Source organism: Triturus cristatus, chromosome 4_1, assembly GCF_964204655.1.
Source record: "Triturus cristatus chromosome 4_1, aTriCri1.1, whole genome shotgun sequence".
Taxonomy (NCBI): Eukaryota; Metazoa; Chordata; class Amphibia; order Caudata; family Salamandridae; genus Triturus; species Triturus cristatus.
This window is the reverse complement of record NC_140585.1, coordinates 790,719,403-790,731,712: the sequence shown is the minus strand read 5'-3', so window position 1 is coordinate 790,731,712 and position 12,310 is coordinate 790,719,403. Positions and strand designations below refer to the sequence as shown.

General features: G+C 41.6%; 1 protein-coding gene across 1 annotated transcript in view; it reads left to right on the top strand.

The window, feature by feature from the left end:
- The window catches only part of AMDHD1 (amidohydrolase domain containing 1), a 193,964-nt gene extending 182,798 nt beyond the window's left edge, over window positions 1-11,166 (top strand). The window contains exons 7-9 of the mRNA XM_085653371.1: window positions 2,577-2,670; window positions 4,870-5,030; window positions 10,822-11,166. Of these exons, the coding sequence (XP_085509497.1) occupies window positions 2,577-2,670; window positions 4,870-5,030; window positions 10,822-10,927 (361 nt within the window). The 3' untranslated portion in view covers window positions 10,928-11,166. The remainder of the gene's footprint in view (window positions 1-2,576; window positions 2,671-4,869; window positions 5,031-10,821) is intronic.
- The last annotated feature ends 1,144 nt before the right edge of the window (window positions 11,167-12,310 follow it).

The following is a 12,310-nucleotide window of genomic DNA, read 5'->3' as shown; positions in this document are numbered from 1 at the left end:
GCATTGGTCAAAATGGTGGTGTTACCCAAATTTTTATATTTTTTCAGTAACATACCGCTTCAACTCACACAGCAATTCTTTTTAAATGTGCGCACTCTGCTGCTTCGTCTCATTTGGGGGACCGACAGGCGCGAGTGAGCTGGAAGATTCTCACACTGGATTACAAACATGGGGGCTTCAATGTACCTGATTTCGATCTTTATTATATGTGCGCGCAGGCACAATATGCTCATTTCTGGTTCTCCCCACATGCATTCGTCCCTCATGTAGCAGTGGAACATTGGGATGCCCACCCTATACCACCGAGTTCCTTATTAACTCATAGTCACAGGCCTTCTCCTCGCAACGCTTTCAACGCCATTAACTCTACGATAGCTGCTTGGTAGGCGCTGGGTTGAGAGGCAGGAAAACTTCCATTATATTCTCCCTACTGCTGGTGGCTTACCATTCAAGCGTATCTGTAACACATGAGCAGGGAGCACTGCGTACACTTGAGCAGGTGGGCATAACCAAGCTGCACAATTTATTTCCCTGGTGGCACCTTTCTGACTACCACTGACATGAATAAGGCACCCATCTTTGTGTTTTTCATGCATAGATTGAAAAAGGCATTGCAGATTCACTATCCCACATTCCCCACTGAGCCGCCCGAGGCTTTGGCACTACACACACTTCTCATTGCCCCCACCCGATACAAGTTAGTCACTAAGTTATATTGCGCTGCTCGGGACGCCAGGCCCCTCAGTGGTGACAAGAGCCTTGACACTTGGAATGCGTGTCTCGACCCGCCACTCACGCAAAAGGAATGGGGAAACCTGCTGCCAACTCACTAGCGCCCTCACCTCTAACGGGAATCTCCGTATTATACATTTAAAATATTTACACTAGGTTTATTACATGCCATACAAGATTTTTAAATGTGTGTTCTGGGACACAGATGCTTGCAAGCGATGTGGGGCTCTGGGAGCTGGCTTCTGACACCTAGCCTGGACCTGTGGACGGGTGTCGGAACACTGGGCAGCTGTGATAACTACACTTTCAAAGATTAGTGGGATCGCACTGCAGTGCTTGCCACAGATATGCCAGCTGGGGTTAGTTCCTTTTATAAAAGGTGCCATGGGTAGGTTTGTGAGAGTGGCACTGCTGGTTGCCAAACATCGGGTAGCAATGGTGTGGGATAGCACACTGAGCCCTTCAGTGGGAATGTAGCTTAAAGACCTGTCACTCTGTAGAAAAAATCTAGTCCTATATGCGGAGGAGCTACCATCGCCCTCAAGGCCAAAAGACATCTGGGAGCCCTTATTAACGTACCTACATACTGCTGCTCCGCATGATTCAAATGAAGCTTTTACAACGTTAACATGTATGCCACATGTGGTATGTGATGTTGTCAATCTTATTAATTTCTTTCGCTTGTATAGTTCAGACTCAGTCACGGGTTTTTGGGGGTTTTCTTCTTTTCTCTGTTTCTTTTTTCATCTGTGGCTTGAACACTGGTCAATTTGAATAAGATGTACTGTATGCTGATGTTCTAGTATCATTTTGTATATCTTTGGTTTATCGTAATTATTGTTTGTACAAGAAGTTGTGAAAATCAATTAAAAAAATGTTTTTTTAAACTCGACAGGGAACCTCTACCTTAATGTTCTCAAAAACATATTTCTTCAACAATTAGCAGTAGGGCAACCAAAAGAGAAGAATGTGCCTCAGTAGAATTGGACGATGAAGTACTCTGTCCAATGGACACTTAGCGTTTGCCATTGTGTGCCCTTTATGGTACATGCGTAAATGGTACAAGGAGGTCTAGTACTTCTTCCCCTCTAAATACTATAACTCCATCTCCAGTAGAGGACAGGCCCAATCGTGTCCCCCCTGAAAATCCTCCTGCACAAACAATCCTTGTGATTATGCAAACCATGTGTCAGACATTAGATATAGTGGCCACTGCCCTGATGTCCCAATCCTCTAAATTTGATGAACAGATTATAGTAATGGTGTTTTACTTTATGCCAATTAGGAGAAGTGTTTTAGTGGCTAACTACTGACTTTGAACCTGGGGAACCGAGTTTGAATCTTGTCATTTGCACTTGTCTAAAAATCATGTTGGCAAAGCACTTAATCTCTTTATGGCTAAATTGTATATATAAGTGAAATGCAATTGTTAAAATATATTATAATTCAGATATGTAAATCTATACTTGATGTACACATTCTTGTATTGCTCCAGAGCAATGTTCGAGTGGTAGATATATAAATACATACATACAAATGCACCTCTGGTGAAGTTGTAAAACCTGCAAAACCAGATTTTGGATGACTTCTCTCCTGTAATTTATTTTTTGAAAATTTCATAAAGATCGACACATCTTTGTACAACCGTAATATTTTCATGAGTAGACCTGGTCACCACAAGAGTCCTTAGAAATGTAGATGATATCTGGAAACAGATAAAGCATACCATTTTATAAAGCTCTATTTACTTCATTATGGCGTATATTACTCTGATGATGCTGATTATTTTTTCAGTTCTTCATTAACTCTGATAAACGTGGCACATAAAATATATTTTTTTGTAGGCTCAAACAGCCGAGGGCCAGGGATATGTTGGATGCTGGAGTCATAGTTGCTCTTGGTAGTGACTTCAATCCCAATGCTTATTGCTTTTCAATGGTAAGCAAAATATTTTGTTAATATCGCTTATGTTCTAAATGTTTGTTAAACTGGAATTTCGATAAACATAGGCAAATTTCCTATACAGTGAATACATGAATGAAAGGGCACTTGTAAAGCGCACTGTTATTCCGAGGAGTGTCCTGGGGCTCTGTACAGTCACTTAGCAGTGTTGCCTGTAGGGGTAGAGCAAAAGGAGAGGGTATCATTGAGCAGAATAATAATGCAGTCTGCTATTTATCTGCTAAGAAATGTCAAGCCTGCGGCAGCCAGCACTAGCCACGTTAAAAGTTAATTTTATGATCATACTCTCTAAATAAGTAAGTGTACACTTAAACCTTATGCAGGGGTTTCACAATGTATAGAGCAGTAGACATCGAACAGCCTTTGAATTTCAGGATTTTCAGGAATTTGAAATAGACGATGTTTATGGATATCTCTCAAAGCAAAGGGAAGATCTGGGGTACCATGGTTAGCAGATCCAGTTGCAGATCTGGATCTGCTCAGCATGGCACCCCAGTTTGGACCCAGTCATGTGCAAATCAGTCTTGACCCTGCTCCCCATGGGAACATTTGAGCCCGAACTGCCTTGCCAGGTCATCCCTAGACTGGAAATCAAGCATCCTGGGACCGGTTTCAGGGTATCACCCCTCATCAGCTAGGCAAGCCTGAATCCACTGGCATAGCGAGCACTTGAACCACGTGTGGGCATACCCTTCCTACTTAGGGTGACTATAGCAGCACAAAAAGATGATGGACGGAATGCTGACCATTGTCAAACACTTAGCCCCAGTCACAGATCTGGGTTAAAACCAACTGAAAATTTCCTAGAATGGCGTTAGGTTTTACTTTGCAGAAGAGGAGAAAGGAAGAGATGGGTGCAGTTGGGAGCAAAGAAAAAGGGGAGGGGTTGAAATGAAAGTTTTAAAATAGAATGGTGACAGTAGATTCTGGAGAAAAAAAATGCTGACCTTCATACCTTCTGGGGACTTCCATAGTCCAAAGGAGTAATTAGTGATGGCTCCTCGCACCTCAAAAACTAGATAACTAGACGAAAGGCATTTTAATACAATCTATGTCTCTTACTAAGAAAAGGATAATTTTACATGTTTTGTTTCATTAGGAAGTTTCATGCTTAGATTTGTGTTTATACCCAATGTGGGCCCACATTATCAGTTGATTTTTAGGGAGTCCTGTTCATAATGCAAAGTTGTTGCCAGCTTTGTAGAGATTTATTTGGAGACGAAAATTCAATGAAGATTGATTAACCTGTGTAAAGTATTGGACTTGGTATAAGATCCTATGCAAATTCCATAGCAATATAATCTGATCATTATATAACCTAGGTATTTAGAGACTATTACTCAGAAACTCATCGACAGGCCATACAATTTAGAATTAATCAAAGATGTATTTTGGTAGCTTGAAAGGAAGTCTGGTTTTATCCTGTGCACAAAGAATATGAGCATGTCTCTAACAAGTGTATAATAAATATCACATTGCAGCAGTTATGGAATAAGCTCATTAACATTAAACTTTAAATACTGAACATTCTATAGCAGAACAGCTCTTTAAAATTCTAGTAAACATTTTTGTGGGTTCACAAAAAACTGCCAATTCAATCATTTAAATTTTGTGTTGCATCTAATGTTGAGGATCATTTAATGGTAAAATAAGAAATTCAAAACTTGCTAATATGTGTAAAATTATATTTTTTATGTGTATATTTTAATTATTGCCACTTTGACTTCAATTGCGAGATTCATTATATTTGTCATTGCTTTCTACATTTAATGCGAGGTCAGTTATTGCATTTTAGGGATAGCTAAGATGGTTACATTCTCAGAGCACATTCATTCAAGCAGATCCCACTTTTATTGTTAATAAGGATCCTACATCACTAGAGGAAGAAATTATTAATTATAGTTTATAAATATCCTCACCAATTTTTGTAATCAGCCATCTTTTGATCCAGTTTAAACCTCTTACAAACCACATGATCTTTATGTGCATTGTATCTGTGATCTAGTTTGTTTAAACTCAAAAAATATTTATTTTGTTTAATAGAATTGTCTGACAAATTGTTCAACATTTAAATTACCAACAGTTTCATGTGTTTTATTGAATCATACTACCGAGATAGCAATCCAAATTGTTTGCATTAATCATCTGCATTCTTTCTATTCTTTTTTTCGCTAGCCAATAGTAATGCATTTGGCCTGTGTTAATATGAAAATGTCAATGAATGAGGCCTTAGCTGCTGCCACCATTAATGCTGCTTATGCTCTTGGAAAGTCTGACAGCCAAGGCTCTTTAGAAGTTGGAAAAGAAGGGAACCTTATTATCATAAATTCCCCCAGGTGCGTATTTGGAGAATGTCTTTTACAAGCACACTTCAAATCTTGTTTGCATGGCTTCTGTATGAGAAAACTTCAGTCCCTAAGTTGTTTCATGCTCCCAGCGAAATTTCACTTACTCTTACAGTTCCTTTATCTTTAACTTAAACCAGCAACCTTAAGAAATATCATCTTAAGCAAAATGTCAAGAGTTTTGGGTTTTCAACTAAGAAGGTGAAAGTTAGTGCTATTTTTCAATTTTTAGCAGATGTGGATGCAGCGTACGAAAAGGGCCACACAAAACTGCAATTTAAATAGGAGATTGTTGAATACTTTGTATATTAGTGTTCATACTACACGCTCTAAAACACTCCTGTGAGTGACAGTCACCAAACACAATTTCACTACAGTAAGTGTTGTCAGGATGCACAATCTTAACTCCTAAATTAGAAAAAATAGAGTAACATTCAAATTACACTAGAATTACATATATTCTCTAAGGGGAACCAGAGATATGCATTTTTAAAGTTTAATAAGAATGTACCAAAAATACTTTCACTAATGATAGTATATGGAAGCAGAAGACCGAGACCAAGGTATGATTTCAGGCCAATCGTGATGGAATATGGGTCGATACACCAAGCAGGTTTGTCCCAGTCAAAAGTTTTAGTCAGATTTTTTTTATGGAGCTCTAAATCCTCCAATGAGGCAAGCGTAAAGAAGTAGTTGAGGAAGATGAATTGAAAGTGGTCATTTTTGCCACAAGGTTCACCAGATGGATCCAAAGATCTTGGAAGCCCGGCTTTCTGTGGTTTTTGGAGCAGCTCCTCTGGATCACTTCAAAGGTTTCAGTACTTTAGGGAAAGCACTTATGGGTCAGGATTCACTCCAGCAGATGCCACTAGCAAGTTCCAGTCCGGATCCCATTGGTACTAGTCTACTGGCACGTCAGGAAATAGGCCTCTTGCTGCTTGTGTGCCTCTGCAATCACACAGGAGGTCAGCCTACTGACCCTTGAAGCCCATTTCATTGTCCTGGCTACAAGAGGGAGTAGGCCCAGACCTTCTGTGCTCCTCTGAGGTCACAAAGAGCAGGTCGAGTTGTCTTCTGATCTGCAGGTGCAGAAAGTGTTCTGAGGAGGGTTCGTTGGGGTGCTACATTATTGTATTATTTGCAGTAGCCAGAGGGTGGAGGTGAATCCTGGACATTCTCTGACCGATGGGGAAAAAAGTTCCCGGGGCAACCCTTCCAGCTTGTGCAGCACTTCCTATTTGCCTTCGTGTGAACAGTCACCATGTGCACTTCATTCTTAAAATACAAGATTGGGGGCCCTTCCTCTCTTGTGCAGAGCTCTTGTGTCCACCCAGAGGTGTGGCCAGGGAAATGAGCGCCCCCCCTGTGTCCAGTCCAAACCCATACTGGGGGTAGCTTCTGTCCAACTCAAGTCGAAGTCAGCCTGGTTAGTGTGGCCCTTTTGGACAAAGGCTTTTGCTTCTTCAGGGCTCTTCTTACACTAAACTATGAATGGGCACGCCTCACCTCTCTACCTTTTAAGTTAATGAAGTTCATTGATCCATCCTCGGCTGTCCTTCCTGAGCTGAAAGGGATCAAATGCCCCACAACCAGTCACTAGGCCTAATCCATTATTCTGGTCTGGGAGCAGATTCTACACCTCATTAAGCTCATGCACTTGCTGAGCATCTGCTAGCAGGCTAATGAAGAGAAAAATGCAGCTTTGTCAAAGTTATTTTTCCTAAATAAAATCAAGCTTCACAAATGAATTTGAATTTTAATGAATCTAAAAAAAGGTTTGAATGACTATTTTAGCCTTTGCATGTCACACATTACATATGAAAGAATATAGTCAGTACTTTGACATTTTCTAAGATCCAGCTACAGCCCTGCCAATGAAAATAGGTTTTGGAGTCTAGTTCCAGGTGGAACATGCCAGATTTATTTTCACACATTTCCCAGTTTTATATATCGTGAACCAACCTTGTGAGCAACAAGGAGTACTCCGAGGTGATTTAATAATATTTAAAGCAGAGTTTCCCACCAGCCAAACACTTATTTTGACAGGTTTGACATCAGGTTTTGAGGCTGCTGCAGTCAGGCTACACATGAAAGTTCTGACGTCCTGTTGCTGACCTACCAAGTCGCATGAGAATCCTGCAGGCACATGGGACATGCATCCTTGTCTTTAGTCGGGTGTTTCGCAGCATGCATCTTTCTGGGACATCAGGCTGCTGTCCAGACACTGTCCAGACCGTCCTCACCCTTCCCACCCTCCTCTGCTCCTGAAGACCTACACGCTTATGAGCCTTGGATTAGCGCATTGCAAGCAACGAGCGCCATGGTAAGCACGTTATATGCTGCATCCTGACAAGTTGCAACCACTACCTTAATCCGATACACTCCTTTAATGGAGATTTGTAAAGCTTTTACTTGGGTATATGTGCGCATATATACTCATATTTGCCATTTGTTACCTTATGGATGTTCTTGTTGTTGAGTAGTTGTACAAAACATTTACATGGCTTCGAAAATGGTGACTAAGTCTGAACAAAAAGGTGCAATACCTATTTGGGTTAGTGTTGCCTAACAAAGAAATAAAAGCCAAAAACTATTTCACTTGGTGGCCTTGTAGATGTTTCCCTAAGTAAGTTTAGTTGAGATTAAAATCTTAAATTCCTATCTCCCATTGAAAAAAAGCTATAAAATGATTTATTTCCTGCTTAGGTTTTATAATCTGATTTGAAAATGAATTCAGATGTATGTTAACTTGAGCAGAAAACCAACTTTATAAAAATATACTTTAAGTTGCCCGAGCCAAAACTGGCTTAAAACCTGTTCTGCCGCTCATCATACCTCCAGAGCTGAAATACACATGATTGGCTAAGAGTTAATGGCCTGGGCTCAGAACACAATAGCCTGCCCTTAGCCCAGGAAGGGTCCATGGATGTTAACAGTTGAACACGTAGCTGGGGTTGCCTATCTGGGAGTGGACTGGAACAGTTGGCAGTACAAAGGTTCCCTTTAGGACTACATCATTTAACTTGGTATGCCAAGGAGGGCTTATCCTGTTAATTTCCAGAACCCACCCAGACAGCCTAGTTTCAGTTTCAGTATAAGTAGGAAGGAAAATCAGTTTTGACCATGTCCGAGGTTAGCTCATCTAAACTGGGGATGAAAGAACTGTGTTGAAAAAGGGTTACCTGGGTAATTTTACAGTAAGGCAAGGATGAAGTTCTGCAAAAGGAGGTGGGGCTGTGAGAAAATGGTCAGGATTGGGTGGTTGAATGTTTCCTATCATTCGCCAGTGCACAGGATGAATCTGGCACCTCAGCCACCACCAATACCTCAGAACATTGCTTCACCTGGGAAGGCTCTTCCCAAAGAAGACCCTTCTAGAAGAAGAATATCACACAAGGACTCCTCACTCTGTTGGCACCCAGGGACGAGAACTGTTCACCAATGTATTAAAAAGGACGGTTTAGGCCTGGCAAAAGGTTTAGTTCGACAGGTCGCAATGGCATTTTAAAACAAACTGCACACACAGTCTGAAACTGCAGACATAAAAAGCCTACTTCAGTAGGTTGCACAAAAAAGGGCTGCAGACCCAGTAGTAGCATTTTATTTAAAGGCCCTGGGTACATGTAGCACCACTTTACGAGGGACTTATAACTAAATTAAATATGCCAATAGTGTGGAAGTCAATTTACCATGTTTAAAGGAGTGAGCATAAGCACTTTAGCACTGGTTAGCAGTGGTTAAATGCACAGAGTCCAAAAAGCCAACAAAAACGGGTTGAGAAAACAGGAGGGTGAAGGCAAAATGTTTACGTAGGACCCTGCAGAGAGGCCCTAGTCCAACAAAAGGTGAAACTTTGTAGTGAGTACGGTGCCATATCTATCCACCCCTCAAAGCGACTTCGCTGGCTATAAAATTCTGATTTCTCCCACTTGAGCTTTTTGGGTCAAAACCAATGGCTTTAGTGGGAGCTCAAATACGATGTATCCGAATTTACCTTCCATAAAAAAGACTAAGTAAGAAGTTAAAACTTTGGATGGGACAACCCACCTACTGCATCTGACCTCTGCTTCAACACAGTCACCCTGAAATTGCACCCTGGTCCTGGTCAGCAGCTAATAGTGATTTCTTTTAGGGTTATTTAATATTGCTTGGTTCTTTTTGCCCTAAACCTTAAAAAAGTATATCTCTGATGATCCTGATGTTGTTTTGCTCATTAAATGTTTCTCTATTTTGTAAATTGGTCTGGAAATTTTAAGTGTTGTGTTCTGAACTTTACAATTGCTCCTACTGCTTGAACTTATCAAGTACTTAGAGATTGCCTGTGGCTTGTTCCATAGCTGTCCGTGCTTGAGCAGAGATTCTCTCAGAACAGTGTTTTGGCTTGAGCAGATTTATTGAGTTGGTAGGGGTATCCCACCCCATGTTAAACTCCATTTCTGACACCCAGTATGTCATGAAAACTATGCTTACCGTTTGGTGAAGTTCCACCACACTTTACATGGCAGTCTTTCATGGGGCAAACTCTACCAGTTTTGTTGGTACCCCAGTTACATTGGGTTGCTGCCTCGCCACAATCTTTAGCAGACTAACTACCATTTCAGGGTGAACCTAACAGGGGACACAAAGGTGCTTCAGCAGTGGAGTGTCCACCATGGATGTATCCCCAAGAAGGACACAACAAATGATGGCGGTGTTACCAGAGTCTATTTTTTGATGGTTTTATCTTACCACCTTGTCTAATTTAAGCTATTGATCCCTAGACAGACCACACCTCCTGATTATCTATACTCTATTGATTGCTTATTGTCTTGGTTAAAAGAAGCAATAGCTTGTCAGTTGAGTTTATGAAATTTCCTGGCAGGAAAATTAAATGAGCATTTCAACAATAAACAACTGTTCAGTAAATGTATACAGAAAATTGCCTTTTCTCAGTAAGATGAATAAAGCATGGTTCGGTTAATTCTAATTTTGAAATTTGCGGTTATATTTTTCCAGGTAAGTTATTTTGATGATTAAGTTTCTGGTGTATGGGGAGAGGGAAATTTCTAATTATAGCTCAGGGTTTATAATCTTGAATGTGCTAAACTCATAAACCATCCATGTGATTATGGGCATGATTACAAGTTTCATGGTCTGGCAGCGGGCTGCCACACCAGTGCCCCTCTGCGAGTCTGCCAAACCCATAGTCTGAACGCCCGCCGGATTCTGAGTTGAATCTGGTGCGGGCGGTCCTGCTGCAGCGGAGCCTTTCAAAGGCTCAAAGGAGAGCCATAGAAAGGCAGTGCGGTGGGTGCACCGCAGAACGTTCCTGCACAGGGAGAAATGCACCATGTAATGCATTTCTTCCTGTGCAGGAACTGGGGGTGCAAACATGCAGGGGGCGGCACACCATGTGCCCCCCCTGCATGCATCCCCCTGCACAGAGGTACAAGGGGCTCTGTAAGGCCCCCTCCCCGAGTTGCCTCAGTGCCACTCTTTCCATGGCGGGCTCCCCGCCGTTGATAGGGTCTCAGTGAGGCAGCTCGTAATATGCTTGCAATGCTGCATCAGCAACACCAGCATGTTGCAGCCTCAGACTGCTGCACCACCGCCCAGGATCCATGATCTGCAACGGACCTGTGGCAGCCCGACCACCGCGCGGTCGAACTCCTAATTGGGAACTTTGTATTTTGACTTTAACAACATTAACTGAGAGTTATGACCTTTGTAGAAACAGAGCATTGAGTATGTCAATTCAGCGTATAGTTACTCTGCCTATTTAATTTTCTTATTTCTTTTTCAGATGGGAACATCTTATTTACCAGTTTGGTGGTCATCAAGAAATAATTGAATTTGTGATTGTTAAAGGGAAAGTAATCTATGAGAATGAACGAGTTCTGGGCTACTAAATATCTTCTGATATAAGACCTTGCAATATCGCAAACCACCAAATATATTATAAATAATGTTAAAAGAGCTAAATATATTAACAATACAAATTTGCGAATGCCAATATCATTTACAAATGGTTAAATGCAGGAATTGCTGTCATTCCTATGCAAACACACCTTGTATGCAAAATCATGTCAAACATTTATAATGCTACATATTAAAGAAAAAAAACAATTCTAATAAATATTAAAGTAAACATGCAATATTTAGTCTTTGTCTTCCAAAATAATGTGCGTTTTTACTGTAAAATGAAAACCCGATTGTGTGAAGAGAATTGTGAGAAGTTAGTTGTACCTGTCCGCAGATTGCAAAAGCGTTTATAAACTGTCCATTTTGGAAATGGAGTCCCACACAATAGCAGGTTAACTTAGCACACCAGGAGGAACAATATGATTTGAACTGCAAATGCAGGTCAGCTCCCGAAGGTGCTTGAGACAAAGCTATGTCCTTATTCACATTGCCATTTACAGGGATAAACGTGTGTGTGTGAACACATCCACGTCACACACTTACTTCACTTTATAACAACATGGAGCAGGCGTGGCTGGTCCACTGGGGCTGAGGCCACGCCCCTCCCCCTTTTGCCCCTCATGAACAGTGTCTGTCAGGCTGAACAAAGGTCAGCCTGACAGACACTGTTCATTTTCAGGTCAGGCAGCCAGAAGTCAGACATGCTCTAATGTGCAGGCTCCTGGCTGCCTGAGCTGAACTTTGCTGGGCTGAGGAAGTCACAGCTGCTGTGGGCGTGACGTGCTCAGCCCAAGTGCCTACGGCCCTCCCCTCAGTGATGAGGTGTAGCGTCACTGATTGCCTCTCACCTGGGCGCTTCAGTTTTAAGCCTTGAAGCGCCGAGGGTCAAGTGTCAATCAGTGACACTTCATCACAGAGTGGGTTGGGGTCAGCAGTCTCACTGACCCCATCCTACTCTGTGATGACGTTGGGACTGCTGCCTTCCCTCATTGGCTGAGAGGGAAGACAGCAGTCCTAAGCCTCCTGGAACCTCCAAGGCAGAGCTGGCTGCAGATAAGTGTGTGCTTTTCATTTAAATTAATGTTAGGTGTGTGTGTGCGCGTGTATGTATGAATGTTTGGTGAAGAGTGTTGTGAAAGGATGTGTTTTTGTGTGTGTTTGCGTGTGTGTGTGTGTGCATTGCTGTGAGTGTTGTGTATGTGTGCATATGAGTGTGTCCCGTCCACCCAACCTCACTCCAAAACTTACTGGCCGCACTGACACGGAGGATCATTTGAACTATTCACAATAATAACACCAAAAATATACTGCAGCACTAAAAGTATGAACCAGAAAATAAGATCATTAATATGTATCTAAACTAAGAGTTG